A 27,471-nucleotide genomic window follows, 5' to 3' on the forward strand; every position below is an offset into this window, starting at 1 on the left:
AATACATTTTAATAATTAAATCGAAGAAATAACAGTTTCAGCCCAACAATATCTGTAAACAGACATCAATGAAGTCTATATTAATGCTCACAACACCATAGCAACTGCACAGCAATGCCCTGGTTACCAAAGACAACATCCTCGCCAACATTTTATAGAATTAATAAGCCACTCGAGGCCAAGCATTAGTCATTTTACCACGATTAAGAGAGTTTTAGGCACTTCACGTTGTGCTCAATAACATCCCATCAACCGTGGTAAAATCACTGCTACACACGGCCTCCCGTGACTTGTTGCTTTATAAATGTTTTTGTTTTAAAAAAGGCAGAAGTTTTCTCACCCTTTCTCTTGCAATCTCATCAATGTGAGGTCAGGGATATCCTGGCACACTCATTTGATTGGCAAATGCCTGATTGTCATGGTTTAGCTGAATCACAATAGATCAGCCTCCGCCCACTCTGAGTGTGAGTGCGATACTAATGCAAATGTCCTACTGTACGGAGAGTGGATTTACATAGCGTACAGTGATGTGTTGACTGGCATTTCAAAAACAGAGAGCAAACAGACACAGGAAACAGGACGTGATGTCATGAGAAAGAGCACACAATAAAATACAGCTCACTTACCGAACAGGGCCTTGGCACTGATCTTGCTGTCCGATCTGGCCACCCCACTGCAGAGAGAAGCAGAGGATGAGGAGGAGGAAGGTGGAGGACGATGTCTGCTCTTCATTTTTCAAACTCTAAACTATAGACCGTTATTACTCTACACGGATCAAGCTTACTAGCCTTTGCTAATCTTGACAACGGAGTGGACAAGACTGCTGAAAAGATCTGCAGGTTCTGAGAGCAGATGGGAGTGGGGAAGGGGGTATGAGAGAGAGAGACAGGTTGTTTCCAACAGGTCAGGATAGGCAAACATTCCCACACAGTGCTACTCTGTTAACTAAGACCCTAATGTACGTACACACACAGAATCACACAAAAATCATTAACTACAGGATGTTTGCCTAGGTGTGTTTGAGTGGGGAAAAAAGCATATAAATTTGAATGCAATCAAATGTTGAATTAATTAATCTACAATCGTTTCTGTGCATACGTTTCAAGACCAGATATATTTTTAATGCAAGCAAACACTGCTGTGAATGCTTAGCCAACACATTGCAAGCGTGCAGACCTGCTGTACATGCTTAACGCGCATTCTTGCGTTACTGTGGCTGTAGCGGCTTCATATAAACAAACCATAAACCGCCGAGGGGCAAAGCAAGGAGATAGCGTTTGATGACTCGTCAATTAAAACAGTCCAAAACATTTGCGTCTTGAGTTTTATTGAAGATTCCAAAATCCAAAGAGCAAACACTGATGAATTCTAAGACATGAGTATGATTATGAGTTTGTATGATGTAATCAAATAATAAATGACATTTAAACGACATAAGGCGAAATTAAACGGTCAACAAAAAATACGTACTCCAAACTCACCCCCTCCCTCCATGTGAGCAGATACCAGCACAGGTGTTTTAACCCCAAATTGTGATTGACACACATTCCAGTCACATGACACTTGACATTTAAAGAGGCATGAAACAATTAGCCTTAACATGGCTCCTACAGTGGCCGTAACAAACCTCAGTACCAAGGTCATTTTTGTTACCGAAAACTATTACGAAAATAAAAACAAGTGATGAAAAAATATTTTTGTCAGCTTAAATGATAAAACCAAGTACCAAGGTTATTATCATTAACAAAAACTATCACTAAAATGAAAACAAGCATTAAAAAATATTTTTGTTAGCTAAAATAATAATACCAAGTACTGATGTTAATATCGTTAATAAAAACTATTACGAAAATGAAAACAAGTGAAAAAAATTTTTTTATCGGAAATAATAATAAAAACAGGAATACAATTTTTTTTTTTTTAAATTAAATTGCAATAACATTTATATTTCAAACCTTTTTTTTACACAGTGTATAACATATAATCCTTTATGTTTTTTAACAAATACATTTTAATAATTAAATCGAAGAAATAACAGTAACATGGCTCCTACAGTGGCCGTAACAAACCTGATGTTAATATCGTTAATAAAAACTATTACGAAAGTGAAAACAAGTGAAAAAAAATTTTTTATCGGAAATAATAATAAAAACAGGAATACAATTTTTTTTTTTTTAAATTAAACAAAGTACAAATGTGCACTAGAATATGAATAAAACCAAACTATATATAAATGTTTAAAACTAAAACTAGCTAAATAAGAAGTAAAACCCCCTAAAAAATAAACAATAATTTAAAATAAAAAAAAATAAAAAACAGTGCAATTTTTAAACCTATAATAATCATGCTCTGCACTCAAGGATGGATAGAGATATCGTTAAAGGTCTGTGTTATTAAATCAACTATGTTATTATTAATGTGGCTATCAAAAATGTCAACAGTTTAAGTAATTTTAAGAAATAGCTTGCTTGGCAAAACTCTCTTGAATCTGTTGCTCAGCTGCTCAGTTGACCGGAATGAGAAAAGTGACCGCAGAAGCAGACAGTTTAGGCAAAAGTGCACTATAATGTCCATAGTGGCAACGCTGAGAATGCAGCGCGTACATGCGTGTACCGACACATTTCTGAACATAAAGACGGGTGAAACTGAGCAGGCGTAGTTAGAAGCATTTGCGTTCCTGTACTTGTGTGGAGGGTGTTTCGGGCCTAAGACTTACTTGCTCGGTATCGTTGGGGTTCCCAAAGCATTCATGTTCTACGACATCCACCTATGACAGAGTGAGAGAGAGAAAGAGAGAGAGAGCACAGGTCATTAACACCTAACACCAGAGCAGGAAATTAGACACATGGCACAGAAATTCCAATAATTCCACATATCACTGTTTGTATTTTATACTGTAATATATCCTTTTACTACCTATCAAAGCCTCCGTTCTACGCATATAAACCTCCTGCAGGGTGTGTCCAAACTGTATGAATTCTGCTATAAGGCAATAATTTGAGGTGGTTACGTTGATTCCAGACTGTCGTCTTCACTTTTGCCACTTCTACTGCCGCAAATTGCCAGCTTACATTGTTAATCTTTCTCTAAACACCATGCTATTTTTCCACCCCCTCCACCCTTCTTTCTTTCAAACACCTTTCCATTGTTTGTTTCTTTCTCTCCATCCAGGCCATAGTGAATAATTTATCTCTGCGTGTGACTCCAGAGGCACACGACTCCTTTAAAGAACCACAAATCCATCAAACAGAGCGTACACTTACAGGCTGCAACCGGGCTGCAATTCGCTCAGCTGTTGCGTATGACTTGAAAATGAAAACTTTGTACGATTAAGTAAGTCTAAACTCTAAGGTGTGAGTTTTCATGGGGTGTCTGTCTGGTGAAATCACAATGATGCTGAGAAAGTTCTGTGATAATTTGGATTTTTAGACTTGACATTGACAATAGGTGTTTTTATTAAACACTGTGTATTTCCATGTTTATGGACTGGCACATTTGCGTTGTAAGGGCCTTGAAGTAACCGCAATTTTGGATTTTTTGGTGGTAAACAACATTATGCTACAAATGCTGTCAAGTGAGCATAACTTGTATTGAACCTGGAACATTCCTTTAATAACATGCAATCAACATTTATACATTGTTACCCAAAGGCATTAGCCTGATTGTGCATAAAATATGATATTTAAAAATATGTTTAATAACTTAATCAAATGCCTCTCTATTTATAGCCTGTATAACACTGTATCAGTAGTGTGATGAACCGCACTGTTGTTTTAGTTGTAAATGCTCTGCTGTCTGCTGTCCCGTAAAGATGCTGGACCAGACAACAGCCAGCTGGCAGACCAGCCTGAAACAAGACCTGCCTCTCCTCTGGACACGGACATTTTCCAATTGCTTAATTAATTACACACACAAATAAACTCACTGGCCCAACACTAAACAGATGAAAGGCGCTCTCTAGATCACTGGGGTGTATGTTTATAATTGTATGCAAATAAAACAATATGCTGCATGGCGCATTTAAAAATCTGTACCAAAGAAAACCTTGTTTGTAAACAAGCAGAACTTTATTTGCATGTCAGTGGCATTCTAGCTACTGTTCAGCAGTGTGAAACGGTGATGTTATGGATTCCTGGAATATAGTTTGAACAGATATATTTATGTCTATAAACAGGGCGTGAATTACGGGGTGGTTTGGCAGGGTCTGACACTCCTTATTAAGTGCTTTTATTTCTACATATCACATAAGGAACGTTTTAGTGTTGCTAATAACTATTTTGACTCAACTAATCAATTTAGTCTTTAATATGGAGGATGTGTGTCTATCGTGACCACGCTAGGCACAACGCACAACACAACACTTTTGCATTTCAGTGGCAATGCAAAGAGCAAGTGGGCGTGGGTGGGAGTGCTTGCGCTATCTGTGGGTGTATGTGCGCAAACTGTAGCTGTATTGTATGTTAAAAAAGTGGTGCAAAGAGCAATTTGCTATTTTCCTGAGAAATTGGTCATTGCACCAAGACGTTTGAGAAGCACGTCTGTTTTCAGCGCAAAGTCTAAACTAATTTCCTGCATTTGCTGTTTGGAGATTCCACCAGCAGGTGGCAATAAAGTTCATGTCTAAACTCTAAAATATAGTGCAACATCAAATTATGTCCCTGACAATCAGTTGTAGCCGTCTTATATGAAACAAAAATGTATGAGATTTTTAAACCTTCTAGAGTTTATGGTTTATTTTTCAATTATTATTTTTATAATGGTTATATTAACAATGTACTTATGATCCAGTTTGCATTCATATTTGTTCATCTGTAGAGCGATTTTTAAGTCACTGCAAAAGAGGTCAGAGGAAGAAGTTGGAGGGGGTAAAATGTCTTTATAATTTAACGGAGCGTGCATTCAAGTCCTGACGAGAACCACATTTTCCATGCGCATAATAGGAGCTTGTCACTGTCATAGAAATATGCCAGACATTCAACAAGGATGAAGTTAATGCACAAAAGAACATAAGTTCTTATTTCTACTCTTCTAATTCATTGCATACAGCCTATTTACATGACAAACTTCATATGAATGTGCTGTCTTTGTGTATGTCGCTGGTGCTTGAGGGAATGGGCTATTTCATAACTTATAATAATGAGTATTAACTCATAGCGGTGTGCTTAGTGCTAGCGCTCTTAAAATAGGGCCCTTAGTCACACAACATATGCACTGTCCGTAGATAACAAAAAACAAGATGTCAGCTGTGTGAGTGTGACGCGTGCTATAGAATAGAGGAAACATGGATATGAAAATGAACACATACACAATGACAGTGTGATTCTAATAGTATAACCATAAAATATTAAAGTCACTTTCAAGACGGGATGTGGATCAGCATTAAGGGACTTTGTACTCTTGTTTGTGAAATCTACCTACTTTTAAAATCTTTGAGGAAGGTGTGACAGTACAGGAGACAGTGGGTCTGTTCCAAAACCTAGTGAGTGTCCTCCGGATGCAGCATTTTAAGACATTATAGGCGCGCTCCCGACATGAAGGCTGTTCCAAAAGCTAGGTGTCTTAATTATGCTGTCTCTTAAGATATCTCGTTTTGGCCAAAGGTAGCATCGGATGTATCCTTCCCTGGGTAGGCGATCCCAGAATGCACCGTGATGAGCTCGGCGGAAAAGTTAATCCAAGATGGCGGATGAAGTGAGAGAAATTTTTATAATATACTTACAATCCATTCTCTATGGAAAGTATCGATAAATAACAGATTATTATGTTACAAAACGGACTATTTTACCCAAAATGTGTGTGTGCTCTGCGTATTTATGCTCATTAGAGGATTGCGTCGTTTCTCTTGCATCACCTGTATTGAAATCAGTTGCAAGTCGAGTGTCCCGTGCACTGCGCTTGAGGAGCGATATTTGAATGATGCGCAGAGCTGCCGCCTATGTAGGCGTTCCAAATCGCTCTCTTATGAGGCATCATTTCAGTAAGGATGCTGCCATAGAAGACAGCAGCCTATGTAGGCAGTAGACAGCAAGGCAGCTCACTAAGTTTTGGAACAGACCCAGTGTGTCTAATGCCAAGGGCTTTTTTGATACCCAAACATGTCTTGCAGATTATGAATGATGAATAAAACGATTATAAACGATGACTGGAACTCATTTGATAATTATTTCCTCTTCAAAAGATTTCACTGATTTAAACATCTTCACACCCTCTTAATGTCTCTCTAATCGGTCATTTCCAAGGGTATGTTTGAAATAGCACACTGCAATACTACTTGTACAATTTTGCATACTGTATCCCACAAAGCAATGTGCTGAACTTGACTTGACTAAGAAGTATGCTAGTATTCCACTGCGAACATTGTCCTGGTCTATTCTTAAATTTGTGTTTGTGTAAATGAGTAAGAGTGAATGAGACAGACGGTCTGGTTTTCTTACAGTACTGCTCAATGACATACTGTACATCCAGAGCTCGTAATCTGTGGTGTATCTCTTATCTCTGTGTTTTATTCATTGGGCTTAAATTGGTCGATATCTGGTGTCAAGTCAACGGGATTTGAAGTGTTTTTTACATTGTTCCGAGAAACAAAACTGATGCAACGAGCCTGAATATTTAAAAAGTAACATGAAACTTTTGTCCAGTACAAATTTGAAGGATCTGTTGCACATCAATAAAACTAGAAGTGTGTGTTTGTGTGAGAACATGCCAACAAGAAGTTTCAGTAAAGCTCTTTGCACTTTTAGATTCGCTATATGAATGTTTCTTCGACTTCTGGAATTTTAAATTTTTTGTTTTATTAAAACTAACAGATTTTAACTTTTCAAATGACATTTCTCAACAGAGTTTTTTGTTTTATCCTTGTCCCAGACCTTATTAAACTATGAAAATCCATGCTAAAAATACAAATGATTACATGTTTAAAACTATGATAATCTTAACAAAGAGTGAAACAAACCATTTTGATTTTTAGTGTGTGAAAATGATTTCTATAACTCTAAAAATTACGTCTTTTTCACCACACAAATACTGTTGTTTTTTAAGTTAGTGTACTTGTTAACCAAATCGACTAAAGTGTCAGTGAAAAGCATGCTTGAGAAATATGAGACAAGTGATGTTTGAAGGAAACAAAACAAAAAATGTAAGGTAAATATTAATTGTAATATATAAATATAAATATTTTTATTGGGTGTCATTTCCAATCAAGCTCTAGTTTTGCCAAATTATGCAAAAAGTGAAACAAAAAATTTAATTGTGTATTAAGGATGCATAAAATGTAGCTATAAAATTAGCCTTAGCAAGACAAAATCGCAGTCTTTTAAATAAATTAATTAAAATGTGATTTCCACAGAATTTGAGATGTGCTGGAAATGAAACTGTGGTGGGAATTTAAACTTTAATTAAATTAAATAGATCTCAAGTAATGCATGATGAACATACACTTTACTTTATAGAAATGCACAGTGCTAAAAGTTCCCAAAGTTGAAGAAACTATTTATTTTTATATGGTTCAAATTTATGTTCATTCTTTGTCTCAAATGTTTCTCCTAAAATCATTTGGGAAAAATAAAAATTGCACAGATAATTGGTGTTAGAACGATCACATGGGAAATGTTTTTGTTCATTTAAAAATATCTGAAAAACATCTCATTGTAGACTTTGTTTCTTGGCAAATTTCATCTGAAACAGCAGAGACAAATGTAAGATTACTGGAGTCTACAGGAGAAAAATCTGAGAAGCAGTAGAAACAACTACAAAAAACTGTGTTTTAAAATAACAATATACACTGAAAAATGCCAAATTAGATCTGGTGATGCTACCAGTGCAGACACATTACAAAATCCATATACATGTTCCCACAAACAGTCACTGTCATCCATACAAAAGATGCACTGTCTGAAAAATCCAATACGGCTTGACAACAAATACTAAATACTTTATTTACTGCAAAAATTAACTTCAAGGTTTAAGGTTTAGGCTTTTGATTCTGTGTAAATACTGCATCAGAGCTGCTTTGTCATTGTCATGATACTGTGCACGAATGAGTTTATAAGTAATATTCAGTGTTGTACATAAATGCAAGAAATATGTAAGTCCAATGATTCAATTTCGATTCAGTGTCCAAATATTACAATGACGACTGTAAAGTGTATCAGATCCACTTTTATTGTATGGAAAAAAAGATGCAATGAAAGGGAATGGAAACTAAATGTTGAGGCTAAACATTCTGCCTAACATCTCTTTCTGTGTTCCACAAAAGAAAGAAAGTCCTACGGGTTTGGAAAAACATGAAGGTGAGTAAATGATGACAACTTGTTATTGTTATGGATTTAGTAAAAAAAAAAAAAAAAAACCTGACCAGAACATTTGAGGAATATCAATACAGTGCTCCCTTACAAGCATTGTAATAAATGTCGGCAACTGTTGATTGTTGCACAATAACTGCATTTGTGTTAAAAGATCTGTACCAAATGACCCTCACTGGTCCATTATCTGTCCATTCAAGCTCAAAGAGACAGAACTAGACAAACACACTCATAACAACACAAATCAAACGCATTACAACAGTTCACTTAAGCACAGACAATAAACAGCCCAACCTTACCAATCAGAGCTGTCTGTAAAACAATCATCAGACCATTTAAGTCATACAAACGCTATGGAGTCCTTACGCAATGACCTAAAAGCTGTTCCAACAGTGAAATTCTGTTCCTTAAGCAAAGTGAGCAACAAACATACACACAGGCAAAAGCACAGAGCATTTGACTACGTAAAGATTCTATCAGTACATATATGTGGCGCCCGTTTAGCCGATCCCACGCAGAAGATTTTCACTCGCCTACGTCCAACAAGCAGCAAGATTTAACTCCATGACCATAAAATATACCACATCAAATCCACCTTCCAGAATAACCATGCAAGTGAAAACATGTTACACACAAACTATATAGGTAAAGTTTGTCTAGACAAAGCTTTTGTCTGAAAGTTTTATAAAGATAGATAGCTAGTCAAGTAGACCTTCAGATAAAACCTTCAGAAAGATAAATAGATGGATAGATTTTGTATTTCTAAAGCCATGATATGGCAGACCTTGCTTGTGTTTGTTTACATTTGAATTTTTTGAAAGTTAAGAGTTTGAATTAACGAGCATTCCGTTGGCCCGTTTGAACATTCTGTCAATGTAAGTCAATGGGATTTTTTGGAAATTTGATTGTCCGCTGTGTGAAAACTGTTATTCCAATCAGTTAGAAAAGATAGAGTAATGCCAGTAAGAATAGTCTGAAGGTCTGTGCCATGTGTGGTGGATGTAGTTTGCAAGCTCGAGGAGAAATTGCAATTGATTCAGTCTTGGTTTTGACATTTTGGAAAAACCCTAAACAAAGTCAGAAGAATAACAGTATGTTGGCTTGATGAAGCATTTGCTTTGTGCATTTGCTTTGTACAGTAGAGAGTAGGCCCTTTTTTCAAAATCAAATCCCTTTATTGTCACATACACACAAGTGCAACAGTGGGTGAAAGTCTTGGGTGCGGTTCCAAGCAACATAGCAATATGACAATTACAATAAACATCTGATTTACACATAACACAGTTTACACAACACAATACACATGTAATAATATACAATATACAGTATACACAAAATAAGAAGACTGTATACAATAAAAATATTATATACAGTATTGTATACAGAACTTTTTTCTGGCACTACACTTCAAAAAAATGTCATTTTCTTCATCAAATGATATTAACATCCTTAAAATATGTTTACTTAAGTAGTAAAATGTCAAAAGATATTAAGTGTTGTTTTCAGAGAAATCTAACAAAATGTTGAGGTTTATACTTAAAACAAGAAAAAAATATTTTCCAATGAAGTAAGAATTGAGCAAGTAATTCCAGCCGGGTCTCATGAACATTACGTTACCATGGCCACATTTTTGCAAAAAAATAAATTACATGATTCATTACACGTTTGGCTGCAGCTTCCTAGTGGAATTTCCAGTGGGGGGCGCCAAACGCCAGTGAAATGGTGTGGTAATAAGACAAGGTTTAAAACGTACCTTCCTAACCCAAAATTTTAACCTAAACCTAACCAATAGTGATCTAAAATAAAATGAGAATTACTCAAAACAGACATCCTTACCTCTAAGCCAACGGCTGAACCTAACCGATAATGTCCAAAAACAAAATGAGAAATGAAAAGCAAATTTTCTGAAGCAACCACATCATTTCGTATTGCTTCTATGACACTCTCGTATCACGTGTCAGCTTGCGCGCTTGACTCGATTTGCGGCCTTCAAAGTCCAACCCTCTATGAGGTGAGCTACAGCAGAAGCAGAAGAAATAAGCGTGTAAATGCAGGGGAGTCTGTAATACAAGCGATAACATTTATCATTTTTTTAAATGATGCCTTAGAGTAAAAGTGTTTTGATATTATAACATAAAAGTGTAATAGTAATAGTGCAAAAAAAACAAGTGTTTATAAAGTCATAATATAATTTTGTTATAGTAATGTTCATTCTATGAGACTAGGTTGAGTCTTATTTTAATTTTTTTTTAAGTTCTTTAGATAATTTTACTAGAAAACAAGACAAAACTACTGAGTTAAAAAGTGATTTTGTTTTATTTATTTTTTGCAATGTAGTTAAAATAGTCTCATGACAACTCATAATACATACAAGATGGCAAAATCGTAAGATATTGTACAACTTGGCCTATACAAAAAGACTTTAAATCCCACAGAGACCAACCAAACAGCAAACTGAATTTCAAATCTATACAATACAGGCATCAAATTGTAGCTAATCTCCTATCGAACATTTGATTTGAAGAAAGGAAATGTCAGTGAACAAATTATTCTGTTTTTATTTATGCAATACAAATTACTGATAATAATCTGTGACTGACGGTCAACAATCTGTAATATGCATCCCCCGTCTCATTCCAAACCCTGATGTTTTCTTTCTTCTGTAGTACACAAAAGTTATGTTCTTATTATTGTTACATTTGTGTTAGGGATGTGCGGAACGACTAATTTCACTGACGTTTAAACGAACATTTTGGGGTCGACTAATTGTTTATGCAACCCATTTAAAACACTTAAACTATTCCAAATCTGACTCTAAATTCTGCTGAAAAGGAGTATTTATCTGCGACGTGCTTGCCTTTTATTATGATGATTGTACATTAAATATAGAACATCACTGAATCAACGTTAGCAAAAACAGGCATATTTATTGAAAACAATTTTATGAATAGTGCAGGACCAATAGAGCAACCCTAATAGCCTGTTCTAAACAGAATTCACCAAGTAAAAGTTACTTAACATACAGTATTAAAACAGTCAGGACCAAAAATAATTAATGTTGAAAATAATTAACAGGTAAGCCAAACGAGAGAAAAAATGCGCTGAAAAGTTGCGCGTATTTCAATATGTGCAATTGTGCATTAGCCATTGATCTAATATGACAGCTGTTCGTTAAAGAAAAACCAATAACAGTTACGATGTAAAATGAGCAAAATTAACTGATAAGCAATCGATCAAATTAACACATCAACATGGTTCAGTGAAGGACGGTACTTGACTAATTTGAGGCGATTGAAAAAGCCCTCTCGACGGAAAAAATAATTTACAAGCACGTACAGGTTTAAAGAAGACTCGAATGTAAAAACATCCATAGCAACTTGCAAGCAAACATTTGGAAATCCGATTCCCGCACCACCGAAGTGATTTCTATAGCTACTTTGCTGAGTTTGCGCGTGCCGCGAGTGAGAGATGGAAGAAGCACGTGCAGCCTGAGGTCAAATTAAACTTTGTATCTGCTCCAGATATCCTCTTTTTAAATAATATTTGTAATATTAATTCGATTTAAAATGTGTAACATTAACATGACAGTAATTTAGACGCAGCCTTTGTAAAAATATAAAGCCAAACGTAAATGTGTAACAGATTCCCTTCCCTAAGGGAAGTGTCTTAGGGAAGGGATTATATGCAACACGCTCAAGTCAGTCCCTTAGTTAAGGGGAAATAACGCCTTAAGTGTTACACTTAAAGGAAAAACTTGAGGTGCTTTATGCAACTGGGCACTGGACTTTATGGTTAGGTTTTGGTTTGGGATTAGGAAAATCGTAAGAACACTCGTTCAAAACCCAATGTATAAAATACCTAGAATTACGCCAAGTTGAAAATAGAATAAACCTGCATAGTTTTGCATTCACAAAGCAGTGTATAGTGAGTCATTTACATTGATTCACATAGTCGACTATTAAAATAAGCAGTTGTGCGAGCTATCTTACCTTTGTAGTCAGCATTATAAGGCATCACTGATGCAAAAGCTGTTCTGAAATATATAATATAGCATAACTTCAACACTTTCTACTTGATTGATTGATTGATTGATTGATAGATAAAGACAAATAGACATACTGTATTGCATGTCTGATGGTAGTTTTTATTTTTAACATGCTACATTTATCAGGCTTTAATAGTGTGTTAAGATATAGCCAACATATATTCTTTCTTTTAGCCAAAAAAGTCACTTATAAGTTTCCATTTCAGTTAAGATGCCTATGTACAATAGACTGGTCACTAGGTTGTGGAACAGAGCTAGTGTCACCACTTCAAAAGGCATTTCCCATAGGTTGTGTTTTGTCAAGGTAAATTCCTTTGGTGAGTTTAAATAGCCGGAACGGCTGCTGACTTCAAACTTGATTTCCACAGACTGCACATTCATCGACTCACATCCTGTGGTATTTGACACACCTGAGCGGATGAATGTACAGGCATTTTGAGCCTGGTCCAAAAGTACATTTTCTCACACAACGCCTCCATTTAAAGCCACGTCACACACCTCCACCACTCCTGGACTCGTTTTTAACTTTAAGCAATCATTGGCAGTTCCACCCACTCCACCTTTCATTTGGATTCTAGGGTTTATTTGCTATCCACAAAAAAAACCTGTTTGTGCAGCCTGTTTTTAGTAGCCACAGTGTGTGTGTAGTGACTTCATTTCCCAAGATGTATTGTTCTGTTATGAGCAAATACTTACTTTGAAATATACTGTAATTCAAATAGTCTCTGTGGTACATACTGTCATTTTCCAGGTCTTAAAAGATGGTGGAACATGGCCATACAGACTTGTTTAAAAAACACAACTCGTATAGTTCACACTTCACAGTCAAAACAATCATCTAAACCAGATTCATCCAGCAACCTGATCTAATGCTAATCTATCACTGCATCAGAGTACAGTTACATGTTTTCAATACATGAAGCAAAACCTGCCAGAAGACGTTGCCAGAGGGAGGGTTGTAATGTTTCAGTGCAACACATTACACAATGCATAATAACGGTTCAAATTAATGCACAGATAAATACAAAATTATATTCACTGCATACTATTAAATGTTTATACACTGTATCATATCAAACATTCATAAAAAGCATTTCAGAAATGTACTTTCCTCACCATGAAAAACAACTCATCATTTCTTTGGACACCTCTAATATCTTCACTGACTCCACATATGTCTCATGTGATATATTTTATGTTTTTCTAAATTCATACAAAAGTTTTGTGTGGGTAACAGACCTACAGAAATTGCACATTGTCAGCCACTGACTGTCTTGTGAGTTTTATTCCTGCAGGGGGCGCTTGACGCTCTGAACACTGAATCCTCCATGCATCTGCATTTAAATCTCAAAACGCTTTATATCCTTTTGGAGACATTTTACACTGGATAGTTCTTTTTAATAAAAACTGATAATTGCAAGGATTCATACCTGTGAATGAAAATCCGCCTCAGCATTATCTATATCCAGCAATAATAAAAGACTGCGAAATGTATCAGGTACCATGTGACACCGGCGTCTAGTTGGGCGATTCAAACTCGTACAACGTAGGGGGGACTTCAGTTTTGTATCTGAATATGACAGACTCACAGCCACGCAATTGCAAGGCATCTCATACTAAATTATTTTCAGTGTTGATAAAAATATATAAACAAGGACAGATGCATGATTGGGGGGAACAAATCACCCCCCCCCCCACCAACCCATCTCCTCCAATTCTATGCCAATGCATTAAGTAACCAAATATTCCACAGAAGAAGTAAAAAGACACAAATGAGACAATTGTTGATATACAGTAAGAGTATGGAGCTATACATGAACAGCCTGATCTCATGAAAATTCAGTGACTGTGGTGACGTTTTTTCAGAATGGCATTATGTGGTTCATTACATGTATAGCGGCGGTTCTGAGGTGAAATGTCCACTGTGTGGCGCTAAAAGCAAGTTAAATGTTCTTCCAGGTTAAGGCAAGATTTAAATCAACAAAACTGACCTCCCTACCCTAAACCTAACTCTAACCGATAGTGTCAGAAAAAGCAAATATGAGATGAAAAACGCAATTGCTGACACAAACACATCATTTTGTGGTGCTTCAACACGTTCACAAGTGCAATGCTACATCAGTTGAACTACTGTGCAATTTGACCGCACTTGAACAAACTTGAAAACGAAGTATGATGAAATGCAAATGTCAAACTGCATTGCCTTACACGTCATGCGCTATAGTAAAAGTGTTTTGATGTCATAAGATAGCACTGTGCGAGGAACAGAATGAAAAGTGTTTATGAACTGTTAATGTGCCATTTTACTCGTGATTTGTGTGAAAAGTGGATAAAAGTCATTTTTGTTGTAGCACCTCTAGTGTTCATTTCACCAGGAAACTGCCCCGATAAGTACAACAAGACATGTAAAAATCATTTTGGAAAAATGTAGGTATCGTAACATGATTCTATGAGACCAGGTTGAAAATTATTGTGGATAGCATAACTATGATAGTTTGGTCTTGGGAGAATGTGATGAGAATTGTCTGATACATTGTTGAGATCTCTTCTGAAACACTAGAGAGACATATGTGAGATTACCGGGGTGTTTTTCTCAGGAGAAAATAAAAAAAGCAGAAGTCTCCATATGCTCTCCATTTAATACCACTGTCATCTAGGAGAAACAGATTTTGATAGAGATTTTATTCGCTATTTTCCTTTCTAATGGCTGACTACTGAAATCCAAAAACGCATGTCGAGACACCTGCGCTCTGTTTCACTCTTTGTGCTGCGTCTAGATTGTTGCAGGTGCCACAAAGATTCACAGTTCTGAACAAGTTCAGGCTGTATAGAGGGGACTGTTGCATTGTTTCATATTATTCCAGATTGTTCTACACCAAGCAAAGTTTCAGCACATAAATGGTAAGGCAATGCCTTTTTCCCCCCCTTCTGCTCTAGTGTACTGATGGGCCGTCGTGCCTTGATAAAACTGTATGTTTATGTTTCAATATTGTTAGGAATGTTGCCTACATGCTTACATAAAACAAAAAATTGCCTACTGCAACTACTTGCTAGGAGAAGAAATGACAAAGATAGTGAGCGATTTCGGGTATGGGTCGGGTTCGGGTTTCATTTTAATGCTGCCTTCATGTGCTATCGGAATGACCCTACTTCCCACTTCTGAAATGGTGATTACGAGTACGTCGTGTTCAAGTGCTTTGTTGTCGGACAAAACATTCATTCATATATATTTCTTGAGGAACTTTTATTATTATATTACTCAGCTTGCGGATGATTTAATGGAATTTTGCTCAAATACAAGCTATTTTTATGGTGTAAAAATGTACAACATGCATCAAATGATTGCTGATGTACATAAATGAATATGACCAAAACGGTAAGCGTTAACAATTAGTTATATTTAGAAAAAGTTAACAAGACCTGACATTCACTACAGAGACCATACTGTCCTCTGTCATGTTGAAAGTTTACAACTCCTCCCATCTCGGAAACTCGGGTATCAAAATGATCTCAGAGTTTCCTAGTCATAATCACAACTTGAGGGGTCATCCATGTGCAACTTCCGAGTGGGAAACTCATATTTACGATAATTCCGATAGCACTGTGCAGACCTCTAGTACAGGCAAAAAACTCAATGGGCCTCATTCATGAAACTTAAATGTTTAATTTATTGCAAAAATTTACATCATTCATTTTACAAATGATTTGCACCAAAATTTGTTCTGCTCTTGTTTCATGAATGAGGCTAAATTTCAACTGAAGTCTTCAATAAACAGCAAAATGTGGCAAAATTAAGAATATCAGAGTTCACATTTTTTAGTCACCGCCATGAACCATTTCTCATTTAAACGTAAGTGAATGTGCGCATGTGCGTGTGCGTGTGTGTGTGTGTGTGTGTGTGTGCCTGGGGACGTGTCAAAGAGCAAAGTCTAGTGTCCTTGAAAACAGCATTGCAATAATAGAGGAGATTATTTTGAGTCACAGTTATTCTTGAATGACCATTTTTCTAAAGACGGAAAGTGTAATTTTAGAACAATAAGTAAACAAGGAAAGGATCCCAAATCCAAAGGATTCCCTATCATGAGTCTCGCATTGCTGGTGAATGGTGTTATGGTTGGCTGGCTATTGAACACACTGACGTTTCGCCTCTTGATAAACAAATGCGAGCATTAATAACGAGAAGGAAATCGAGGGGATTTGAAAACGTGAACTTTATCAAATTAAAAGTGTGCAAGGCTCACAAGAGGCACATAACTGAAACCCACATCAACAACTTTACAAATAATGAGTAAAATAATGAACCAATAAAAACATGACGAGTTTTATTTCAGCAATGAGACAGTTGTGCACCATTTCAATTGGACTGAGAATGCCAATTCCTGAATCTGAATTGAATTTGAATTTAAAGCTAAAGTGTGTAAAATCCGTACTTCTAACGTCAACAAACTGAATTGAAAAAATACCCATTGTTTTCAAACAGCTTTTTCGAACACTGTGAAATGATATACAATACTGGGATTTCAGAGTTAAGTTGTCATGAGAATGAAGCTATAATATTGGATATAACTTTACACAGATTACACAGGTTAGTAAGCGATTTTATCACATTATAATGATTTTAACATCTTGTGGCTATAATTCTGAAACAATGTGCATTTTTGCATTTGTAAGTGCCTTACTGTAACCACAATTTTTACTTTTGTTTTTTAAATAAAGGAGGGAAAAATTTTGGTTTTTTGTGGAAATCCACATTAAGCCACAAATACTGTTAAATGAGCTTAGCTTGTATTGAACCAGAAATATTCCTTTAATAATATATTTCATTTCTCAACATTAATTAGCCATAAACATGTTATCCACAAAACATAAAGGGTATTTCCAGAAACATTATGTGATATTAAAAATCAGTGTTTTGGGGGGCCTGGGTAGCTCAGCGAGTATTGACTCTGACTATCACCCCTGGAGTCGCGAGTTCGAATCCAGGGACAGCTGAGTGACTCCAGCCAGGTCTCCTAAGCAACCAAATTAGCCCGGTTGCTAGGGAGGGTAGAGACTGACTAGTCCTCCACCACCTGGATTGAGGTGAGTAACCACGCCACCACAAGGACCAACTAAGTAGTGGGAATTAAGGGGATAAAATAAATAAAAAATAAAAAACAATCAGTGTTTTCCCACCTATAACGTGAATAGAAATTTGTGTTTAATTTATACACCGATCAGCCACAACATTAAATCCACCTGCCTAATATTGTGTAGGTCCCCCTCATGACGACAAAACTGCACCAACCCGCATCTCAGAATAGCATTCTGATATTATATTCTTCTCAGCACAATTGTACAGAGCGGTTATCTGAGTTACCGTAGACTTTGTCAGTTCAAACCAGTCTGGCCATTCCTGTTGACCTCTCTCATCAACAAGGCGTTTCCATCCACAGAACTGCCGCTCACTGGATGTTTTTTGTTTTTGGCACCATTCTGAGTAAATTCTAGAGACTGTTGTGCGTGAAAATCCCAGGAGATCAGCGGTTACAGAAATACTCAAACCAGCCCGTTTGATCTAAATCCAAGTCAACAATCTCTTAAACAAGCAAGCAGCCAATCAAGAATACGCACACAGAAACACACAGATCTCTCACATCTAAATGCAAGAAATCATATATCTTAATGACCATGTCGGTTTCCAAGCAATTGTGCAACTACGAATCACCTACCTTCAACACACCACAGAAAGAGCTGTGCTGTCTATTTATGAGGAACATGAGCATGTAATTTAATTTGCTTTCACTTAGGTGACCGAAGAAAAAACAAACAAACAAAAAAAAACTCTTTTGTGCATTGTGCCGTTTTTAAGGCATTATAGACTTTATTCAGAGTAGCGCCATCTTTGATTTTTGACGGGAATTAAAATTAAGCTGAGGGATAGACTCTTCAATGACATACACTGTTAAAAGCTGTATATAAAGCTCCTAGATCACACATAATTTCCGAAAGAGAATTTCAGAAGAGTTTTATGTTTCCTGAAACTTCTTGGATTATTTCAATGTTTCATCAGCGGAATGATCCAAAAACACTTTAAACAACTGCATAACCCATTAAAGAGACTGTACGTCTATCCCTCACAGCCTTGTTTTTATTTCCGTCAAAAATCAAAGACGGTGCTGCTGTGAAGAAGGTCTATTGTTTCATTAATGCGATTCAGTAATTCCAATCAGGGTTCAGCTTTCAGATTTCACCCCATTTCAGGCCTAATTAAAGTAATAGTTCACCGAAAAATGAAAATTTTGTCATCATTTAGGCTAATGAGTGAATAACTTCCGTGTAACTCACACAAAGGTATCATATGGCTTCAGAAGACATGGAATATAGCGCATGAGTGTTACGGAGCACTTTCATAATACTTTTATGGTGCTTTTGGATCCTTTTAGAAGCTTGAAAGCTTCGGTCCCAGTTCATTGTAGTTGCATGGAAAGCGAACTTAAAATTCTTCAAAATGTCTCTATTAAAAGGCAGAAAGTACAATGGGTTTTTACAGAAAGTAAAATGAGAAAGTAACAACATTAGTGTATTATGACAATGTTAATTTTTGTTTGAACTATTTGTTTAAAGAAATGTTCTGGGTTCAATAGAAGTTAAGCTCATTTGTGGCATAATTGTGATTTCTGCAATCGACAAATTACTTCAACTCCCACCTTCTTTTAAAAAAAAAGTACAAATTGGGGTTACAGTGAGGCACTTACATTAGAAGTGAATGGGGCCAGTTTATAAATATTCAAATACTCACTTTTCCAAAAGTATAGCCACAAGAAATAAACATTATACATCTTAACTGGATTTTAGTGAGATAAAATCACTTGCTAACCTTATCTGCGTAAAGTTATACAATATTACAACTTTGTTGTCATGACAACGAAACCTTGTAATCACGGAATTGGATATAACTTTACACAAAAAAGGCTATTTTATCACACTAAAATTATGTTAACATGTATCATGTTTCAAAACTTTTGAAACGTATGGACTGGCCCCATTCACTTCCATTGTAGGTGCCTAACTGCAAATGCTTTCTTTTTAATAATTGATGTGGTAGGGGGCCTGGGTAGCTCAGCGAGTATTGATGCTGACTATCACCCCTGGAGTCGCGAGTTCGAATCCTGGGTGTGCTGAGTGATTCAAGCCAGGTCTTGTAAGCAACCAAATTGGCCCGGTTGCTAGGGAGGGTAGAGTCACATGTGGTAACCTCCTCGTGGTCACAATTAGTGGTTCTCGCTCTCAACGGGCCGTGTGGTAAGTTGCGCGTGGATCGTGGAGAGTAGCATGAGCCTCCACATGCTGCGAGTCTCTGCGGTGTCATGCACAACGAGCCACGTGATAAGATGCGCGAATTGACTGTCTCAGAAATGGAGGCAACTGAGACTTGTCCTCCGCCACCAGGATTGAGGTAACCGTGCCACCACTATTAAGCTCACCTTTATTGACTTCAGTAAATTATGTAATGCCTTCTCAAACAGATGTGCAAACCGATATAATGTCTGTGGGAGTGTTGCCCTGCAGGGGAGAACTGGCTTTATAATGTGAATCAAACGTAACCACCACACAAAAAGCCAGAGTAGCCACTAAAGTGAGTCATTCTGTCCATCTGTAATAATGGGGAATAAAGGACCATGGGCTGTATGATAAATGTGTTTGTCTGGTATTGTCAGGCAGAGAGACTGGAACAGAGTAACAAGAGGGATGTTAATGTCGCTTGTTTGCCATCCAGAAGTTAGACAGAAGGGTGAAGGTTTAGATTTGGGATTGATCGAGCAATCCCATTTGGATCACACTGACATTGTTGTTTTAAAATGTAGTAAAGACACGCCCCTTGGAACCAGTCCTGACTGTCAAACCTCACCGAAAGTAAACAGAAAAATATAACAACTCTAAAGAATATAGAGCTATAACAACATGCAACACAAATATTTGATAAATGTGCCAAACATCAACTGTAGTTTGTTATAGTTGTAAGTAAACTGAGAGTCAATTCCACTGGGCACAGATTTTGGTTTATAGTCTAAATATATGTTATAAAACCTGGTGCATGCACACGTAGACTATTTAGTCAAAACTATATGCCATATTTTTCAAAATCCTCATGCCATCCCAGATGTGTATGACTTTCTTTCTTCTGCAGAACCCAAACGGAGATTTTTAGAAGAATATCTCAGCTCTGTAGGTCCATTCAATGCAAGTGAATGGTGACCAGCTCTGAGGCACCAAAAAGCACATAAAGGCAGCATAAAAGTAATCCATAAGACTCCAGTGGTTTAATCCATGTCTTCAGAAGCGATATGATATGTGTCGGTGCGAAACGGATCAATATTTAAGTCCTTTTTAACTATAAATCTCCCCTTTCACTTTCAAATTCTTCTTCTTTTGTTTTTGGGGATACACATTCTTCATGCATACCACCACCTTCTGGTTAGGGAGGAGAATTTATAGAAAAAAGGACTTAAAATATTTATCTGTTTCTAAACTGCACCTATCATATCACTTCTGAAGACATGGATTTAACCACTGGAGTTATATGGATTACTTTTATGCTGCCTTTATATGCTTTCTGGAGCTTTAAAGCTTTGGTCACCATTCACTTGCATTGTGAGGACCTACAGAGCTGAGATATTCTTCTAAAAATCTTACTTGGTGTTCTGCAGAAGAAAGAAAGTCATACACATCTGGCATGGCATGAGGGTGAGTGAATGATGGGGGAATTAATATTTTGGGGTGAACTATTCCTTTAATATTAAAATAATAAAACTCAACAAACATTAAAGAACTCTATTAGATTATTAACAGTTCAGTATTACTTTTTGTTAATTAGGGCCTACATATTAATTTAAGTTATTGAAATGTGTCACAACATTAACAATAATAATCCATATACTCAAAAACACTCAATGTCACACATGGAGAAGGCTGGTTTGGTAAGTTTGGTTGTTTAGCGTTTTTAAAATATCTATAACCTAATATTGGTAGAAAATAACGTTTGTTGATAAAATGCCAACAAATGCCATTTTTAAATGTACAAATAAGCATGACTAACTTCTTGCTTTCATACAGTTGAGTCACTTAAGACTTCTAAGTATCTTTAAACTTTCATGGCTATAACCAAAACGAAAGGGAGTTTTTGCCTATTTGCGTAACGCAACACCGGGACGCAAATGGAGCGGTTGCGCTCATCATTGAAAGTTTCACAGGTGTTCACACCGCAAGTGTGACAGAGCGTTCTAGTTTGACGCGTCGCGTCACTCTCAGTCACCCTGAGGTGAAAATGACGATATAAACGTTCACTTACCCCTCAGCTGAGAGAAACTATAGTCCACCGTTCCTCAGTCCGCCGATGATTTCTAGCGTATCAAAAACTCCTGTGGTAAACTCTTCAAGTCTCCATTTCAATCTGTAAACCGAAGCTTGCTCCAAAGACGACCAAGACGAGAGGGAGACCTTGCTGGTACATACAAAAACGTAAAACTCTGTTTAAAAGTGTTTTATATGAAGGGAAAAAAAGTAGAACGGTGCAACAGGTGCGCTCGAGAGACAGGTGAGTGGCGTGCGTAACTCTACCTGCAGCGCGCGACAGGGGGCGGAGCCTGCATATGAACGCACGCACTGTTAATGCAGTCTGTCTGTATACACACAAAACAAGGACTTAACCCTGTAGCTCTAAACAAAAGCATAAGAATAACTTTCTCTATTTGCACGTGTTATAAAAGCAAGGATACATTCTTGACTCACTTAATCAGTAAAAAAAAAAAAAAAAAACTAAACTAAAATTTGAAAAACATTACCTTTATAGGTCAAATGCCTGATGCCTGGAAGTTAACCAAACAAGTTAACCAAGGTTTTTATTTATTTAAATATGCGCAGTGAAATTAATTGACAATAGCCAAACATAACAGCAAAGAATTATACTTGATGACATCACACTGTGATGACGACATAACAATGTAAACCCTGTAATCACGCAAAAACTATGATTTTAACAACTTTACAGTTCAAAAAATAAAAAAGGTTTTAACAGAATTAATGTAAGTGCTTTTATACAATAATAAGCTTCACATTGACCCCATTCACTTCCATTATAAGTGCCTCACTGTAACCTAGATTTTTCCTTTTATTAAAGAAAAGCTGGGATGAGTTGAAATACATTTTTGTGATAATTGACATTATGCCATGCTGTCGATTTAGCTTAACTTGTATTGAACCCGGAATCTCAGTAATAGACTTTAACTGCAACATAATAGAATCTGATAGAATTACCCAATAGCATACTATAAAAAGTATTTACTTGATAGTTGATAATACAGAATACTGAAATTAAAACCTAACATACCATTACTGCAATATTATTTGCGGCTGCATACTCACATCCATATCCATTCTACTGTCACACAAGCTGTTTCAACAAACAAAACTCAAAAAAATTACGTTTACTTACTAAAAGAAAATGTATAATATTTTTAATTTGTAAATTTTTTTTATTGATGGGTGAAAAATCAATTAAAGCATGCTTTTCTGAGGGCAGTTCTCAAGAGCAAAAATGTGCATCCGTCACTTGGTGCATCATACCAGAAAAATATTTCTTTTATAAGATCCTAACTTAATTATGAACCATATTATTACCATCTTATATGCATCATGTGCTTGCAAAGTAAAGAAAAAGGTTTGTTACCCAGTGGCAACGTTGTGCAACCGAGGGTTAAAAGGAAATTCCTGACTGAAATCACAACAACCTTTAAAATATAACAGAATATGCATGTCATCCAGCCAGCTGCCTAGTAAGCGAATTCCTGTTCCTGGTCCAGTTCTGTAACCCTGTATGATGAAGGAGAGGCATGTTCAAAGAACAGAGTAAAAGAAGAGCAACAGAGTGGAACATCGAATAGGTTTGGATGTCACTGGACGCTGAGCATGACTCGGGGCGGAAAAGTCTTTTCTACCTTTCTGCTGAGTCTTATATCACGATGCAGGGGTTATTAAAGGGAAAGTTCACCCAAAAATTTAAATTCTGTCATCATTTACTCACCCTCATGTTGTTCCAAACGCGTTTTGAATTTCTTGCTTCTATGGAACACAAAAGGAGATGTTAGACAGAATGATCACCTCAGTCACCATTCACTTTCACTGCATATTTTTTCTATATAATGAAAGTGAATGGTGACTGAGACAAACTGTGTGCCTTACATCTCCTTTTGTGTTCCATGGAAGTGTACCTTGCTCCCTAAAGAACACACACACATAAATAATGTTTATATCCATTGGTATGCAGACAGGTTGCTGAACTGAAGTACATGCACACAGACCAGTGGAGTGTTTGACTTTGGGAACCTTGAGTTTTGGTTTATAATTAACATCAGAGTGCAGAACTATGACACCTGAAAACTCTCACTTTCTCAGGGTTACCTTCACTACAGAAAAAAGAGACAATTCTGTTAAAATCTTATCTTGAAATCCATCAAAACTGTTCAAAATAATGACTTATTAAAAGGTTATATATTCAAACATGTGCAAGTGAATCAACAAAATTACTTGAAATAATACCTGTGCATTTGAAGTTTGGTGCAATGCACTGTTTGATCTTCTGAAGGAGAAGCATAAAGTGATTTGCTTGTTTGAATGTACAGTTTTCAAATAGAGTTGAATAAAGTGCACGACTGAACTAACGAACCCTCTACAGTAAAACCACTGACTGCAACACACACTTCACATCAAATCTGAATGTGTTCCAATACATGTTAAATAGATGCCCCCTACTGGATAAACTTGCTTGACAAACTAACAGCTACAATAAAGACATTTAAGATACAACAGGCACTGATTTGAAGTGATTTACAAGCAGTTTGAAGAAAAGCATAAACTAGAGTTTATCCATAGTGTAGTGGACTAAAGCACTAAACTCATAAACAAAAGGTTGTTGGTTCAATCCCCACAGCTACTACCATTGTGTCCTTGAGCAAGGCACTTAACTCCAGATTGCTCCAGGGGGATTGGCCCTGTAAATTGCTTTGGATAAAAGTGTCTGCCAAATGCATAAATGTAAATGTTAACCACCCAACAGACTCACTTAATATAAAAACTTTTTTTTTCATTTTAAAAGCCCAAACAAATCATAAAAATGTACTCAAACTTCATGGGTTTACAGATAATGAAGTAGTACTTCATTGCATAGCAACAAATCTCTGGCACCTGTCATCATGTCTTTAGAACATGAGAACAGTAGATACCGTGATGCACTGTAGGAACTGTAGTCAGCATCACCACCAAATTGCAGCTGTTGCCATGGAGATGTGATGAGGACTCAAACACGGTCTAACTGGGAAAAATAAGACACGGTTAATACAAGAAACATTTATGGAGCACAAATACAACACCAAACAAACTCATCTTATAATGCAATTTCAATGCAAAACATGATAAACAGCATGCATAATTCAAGACCTCTGCATTTGACATTCACATTGTTAGTCCTGACTGTAAATAAATGGGTGTTTCCAATTTCAGGCACTTTTACCACTGTGATCATCTTGTTAAAACACTTTTCACACTCTCAATAATTTTTTACATTCGTCTACTAACAGTGTCCAACATTGTATGTGCATGCATCACAGACGAGTTTTGTCATTTGTTCTAAAAGTCATGGAAATTCCCACCAGAGTTTCATTTCCAGCACATCTCAAATTCTGTATAAGGAATTATATTTTCCTTGATCCTTTGACATATAAGAAGTCATTGTACTATAAAAACACACTGTAAGTTTCAAAACTGAAAACTTACTCCTCACTGCAAAAAGAGCATTTGTTGAAACCAAGCAGCCAAGAACGACTCGTTCTCTACTTCCTCCACATTGTGATGTCACACTGTGGTAGACATTTGCATCTGACCGCCTCCACAACAACACATCAAGGACTACTTTACCTTATCACTTTCACAGTCCCACCCAGTAGTGGTGAGCAGTGAGATGGCAGGTCAGTCAAGAACAGACAGCCAATCAGAACAGTGGGCATTTATTGTCAAGTCTTAAAGGAGAAGCAGCATCAGAAACGAGCGTATCTAACGGAGGGTCAGAATGAGGGTGGAAAATGATCATGTTTAACAAATATGACAGTTTTTGTGCAAAAAAAAAAAAAAAAAAAATATCTAATATTATAAGTATTATTATGTGGATTAGTAGGATTATGTGGTGGAAATGACGCTGATGGAAATGACATTTTTAACATTTTGGAAATACAGTGCATTCAGAAAGTATTCAGACCCTTTCATTTTTTCACATTTTGTTATGTTGCAGCCTTATGCTAAAATGCTTTAAATTTTTTATTTTTTTTTTCACATTAATCTACACTCCATACCCCATAATGACAAAGCAAAAACCATTAAAAACCAAACCAAAAATGTATTAAAAAAGAAAAAACTGAAATATCACATTGACATAAGTATTCAGACCCTTAACTCAGCACTTAGTTGAAGCACCATTGGCAGCGATTACAGCCTCAAGTCTTTTAGTGTATGATGCGACAAGCTTTGCACACCTGGATTTAGGGATTTTCTGCCATTCTTCTCTGGAGATCCTCTCAAGCTCTGTCAGGTTGGATGGGGACCGTCGGTGGACAGCCATTTTCAGGTCTCTCCAGAGATATTCGATTGGGTTCAAGTCTGGGCTCCTTAAGGACATTCACAGAGTTGTCCCTAAGCCACTCTTGCATTGTCTTGGCTGTGGGCTTAGGGTCATTGTCCTGTTGGAAGGTGAACCTTTGGCCCAGTCTGAAGTCCTGAATGCTCTGGACCAGGTTTTCATTAAGGATATCTCTGTATTTTGCTGCATTCAGCTTTCCTTCAACCCTGTCCAGTCTCCCAGTCCCTGCCGCTGAAAAACACCCCCACAGCATCATGCTGCCACCACCATGCTTCACCGTTGGGATGATATTGCGCAGTTGATGAGCGGTGCCTGGTTTCCTCCATACATGATGCTTAGAATTTAAGCCAGACAGTTCAATCTTCATTTCATCAGACCAGAGAATCTTGTTTCTCACAGTCTGAGAGGCCTTTAGGTGCTCCTTTATGTGTCTTGCACTGAGGAGAGGCTTCCGTCTGGCCACTCTGCCATAAAGCCCAGATCGGTGGAGTGTTGCAGTGATGGTTGTTCTTCTGCAAGTTTCTCCCATCTCCACACATGATCTCTGGAGCTCAACCAGAGTGACCATCGGGTTCTTGGTCACCTCGCTTACCAAGGGCCTTCTCCCCGAAATGCTCATTTTGGCTGGGTGGCCAGCTCTGGTTATTCCAAACTTCTTCCATTTAAGAATTATGGAGGCTACTGTGCACTTGGGAACCTTCAATGCAGTTTAATTTTCCACAGGTGAACCCCAATCAAAGTGTAGAAACATCTCAAAGATGATCCAGAGAAATGGGATGCACCTGAGCTAAATTTCAAATGTCATAGCACAGGGTCTGAATACTTATGTCAATGTGATATTTCAGTTTTTTCTTTGTAATACATTTGCAAAGTTATCAAAAATCTGTTTTTTACTTTGCCATTATGGGGTATGGAGTGTAGACTGATATGGGAAACAGATATTTAAAGCATTTTAGCATAAGGCTGCAACATAACAAAATGTGAAAAAAATGAAGGGGTCTGAATAATTTCTGAATATGCATTGTAAAATGTCTGACTCATTTGTCTTGCTAAGGCTAATTTCATAACATATATCTTTAATAGATACATTTTAGACACCTGAGCTCCTTGCACAAATTCACTGTCTGCGGTTTTACTGTCTATTTTGTGCAGAGGTTGCTCTTTCAAAGCTTCAAAATTTAATCGAATATCTCAGTTAGGTTTTATTAAGTTTCAGTTTTCTTGCAGATGTTTCTGTTAACATACCTTAGGAGAAATAAAACAAAAAAATTAATACATAAAACTAATAATAATAATTTAAAAAAGCAAGATTGCTGACGCAGTTGAAGGTCTTATTTTCATTGTTGTCTAGGAGAAACAATTGAAATATTATTGAGATCTCTAATATCTATAATTAGAATTGGGTTATACTGTATAGTGTCTATATATGGGTGGTTCTTCAGCTTTGGGCACTTTTAGCA

The 27,471-nt window shown here is 36.8% G+C and overlaps 1 protein-coding gene across 3 annotated transcripts in view; it reads right to left on the reverse strand.

The window, feature by feature from the left end:
• Window positions 1–21,932, reverse strand: part of LOC127437190 (epidermal growth factor receptor kinase substrate 8-like protein 2) — a 56,903-nt gene extending 34,971 nt beyond the window's left edge. Inside the window, exons 1-3 of one of the 3 annotated variants that reach the window (XM_051691956.1) lie at window positions 21,677–21,932; window positions 2,717–2,767; window positions 627–673 (exon numbers count right to left, since the gene is read on the reverse strand). In XM_051691956.1, the coding sequence (XP_051547916.1) occupies window positions 627–673; window positions 2,717–2,751 (82 nt within the window). In that variant the 5' untranslated portion in view covers window positions 2,752–2,767; window positions 21,677–21,932. Of the gene's footprint in view, window positions 1–340; window positions 467–626; window positions 843–2,716; window positions 2,768–21,676 lie in introns of those variants that run through there. The other 2 variants (XM_051691955.1, XM_051691959.1) reach the window with 2 other exon arrangements.
• Between the last annotated feature and the right edge of the window lie 5,539 nt (window positions 21,933–27,471).

The sequence above is a fragment of the Myxocyprinus asiaticus genome, chromosome 48 (assembly GCF_019703515.2).
Source record: "Myxocyprinus asiaticus isolate MX2 ecotype Aquarium Trade chromosome 48, UBuf_Myxa_2, whole genome shotgun sequence".
Taxonomy (NCBI): domain Eukaryota; kingdom Metazoa; phylum Chordata; class Actinopteri; order Cypriniformes; family Catostomidae; genus Myxocyprinus; species Myxocyprinus asiaticus.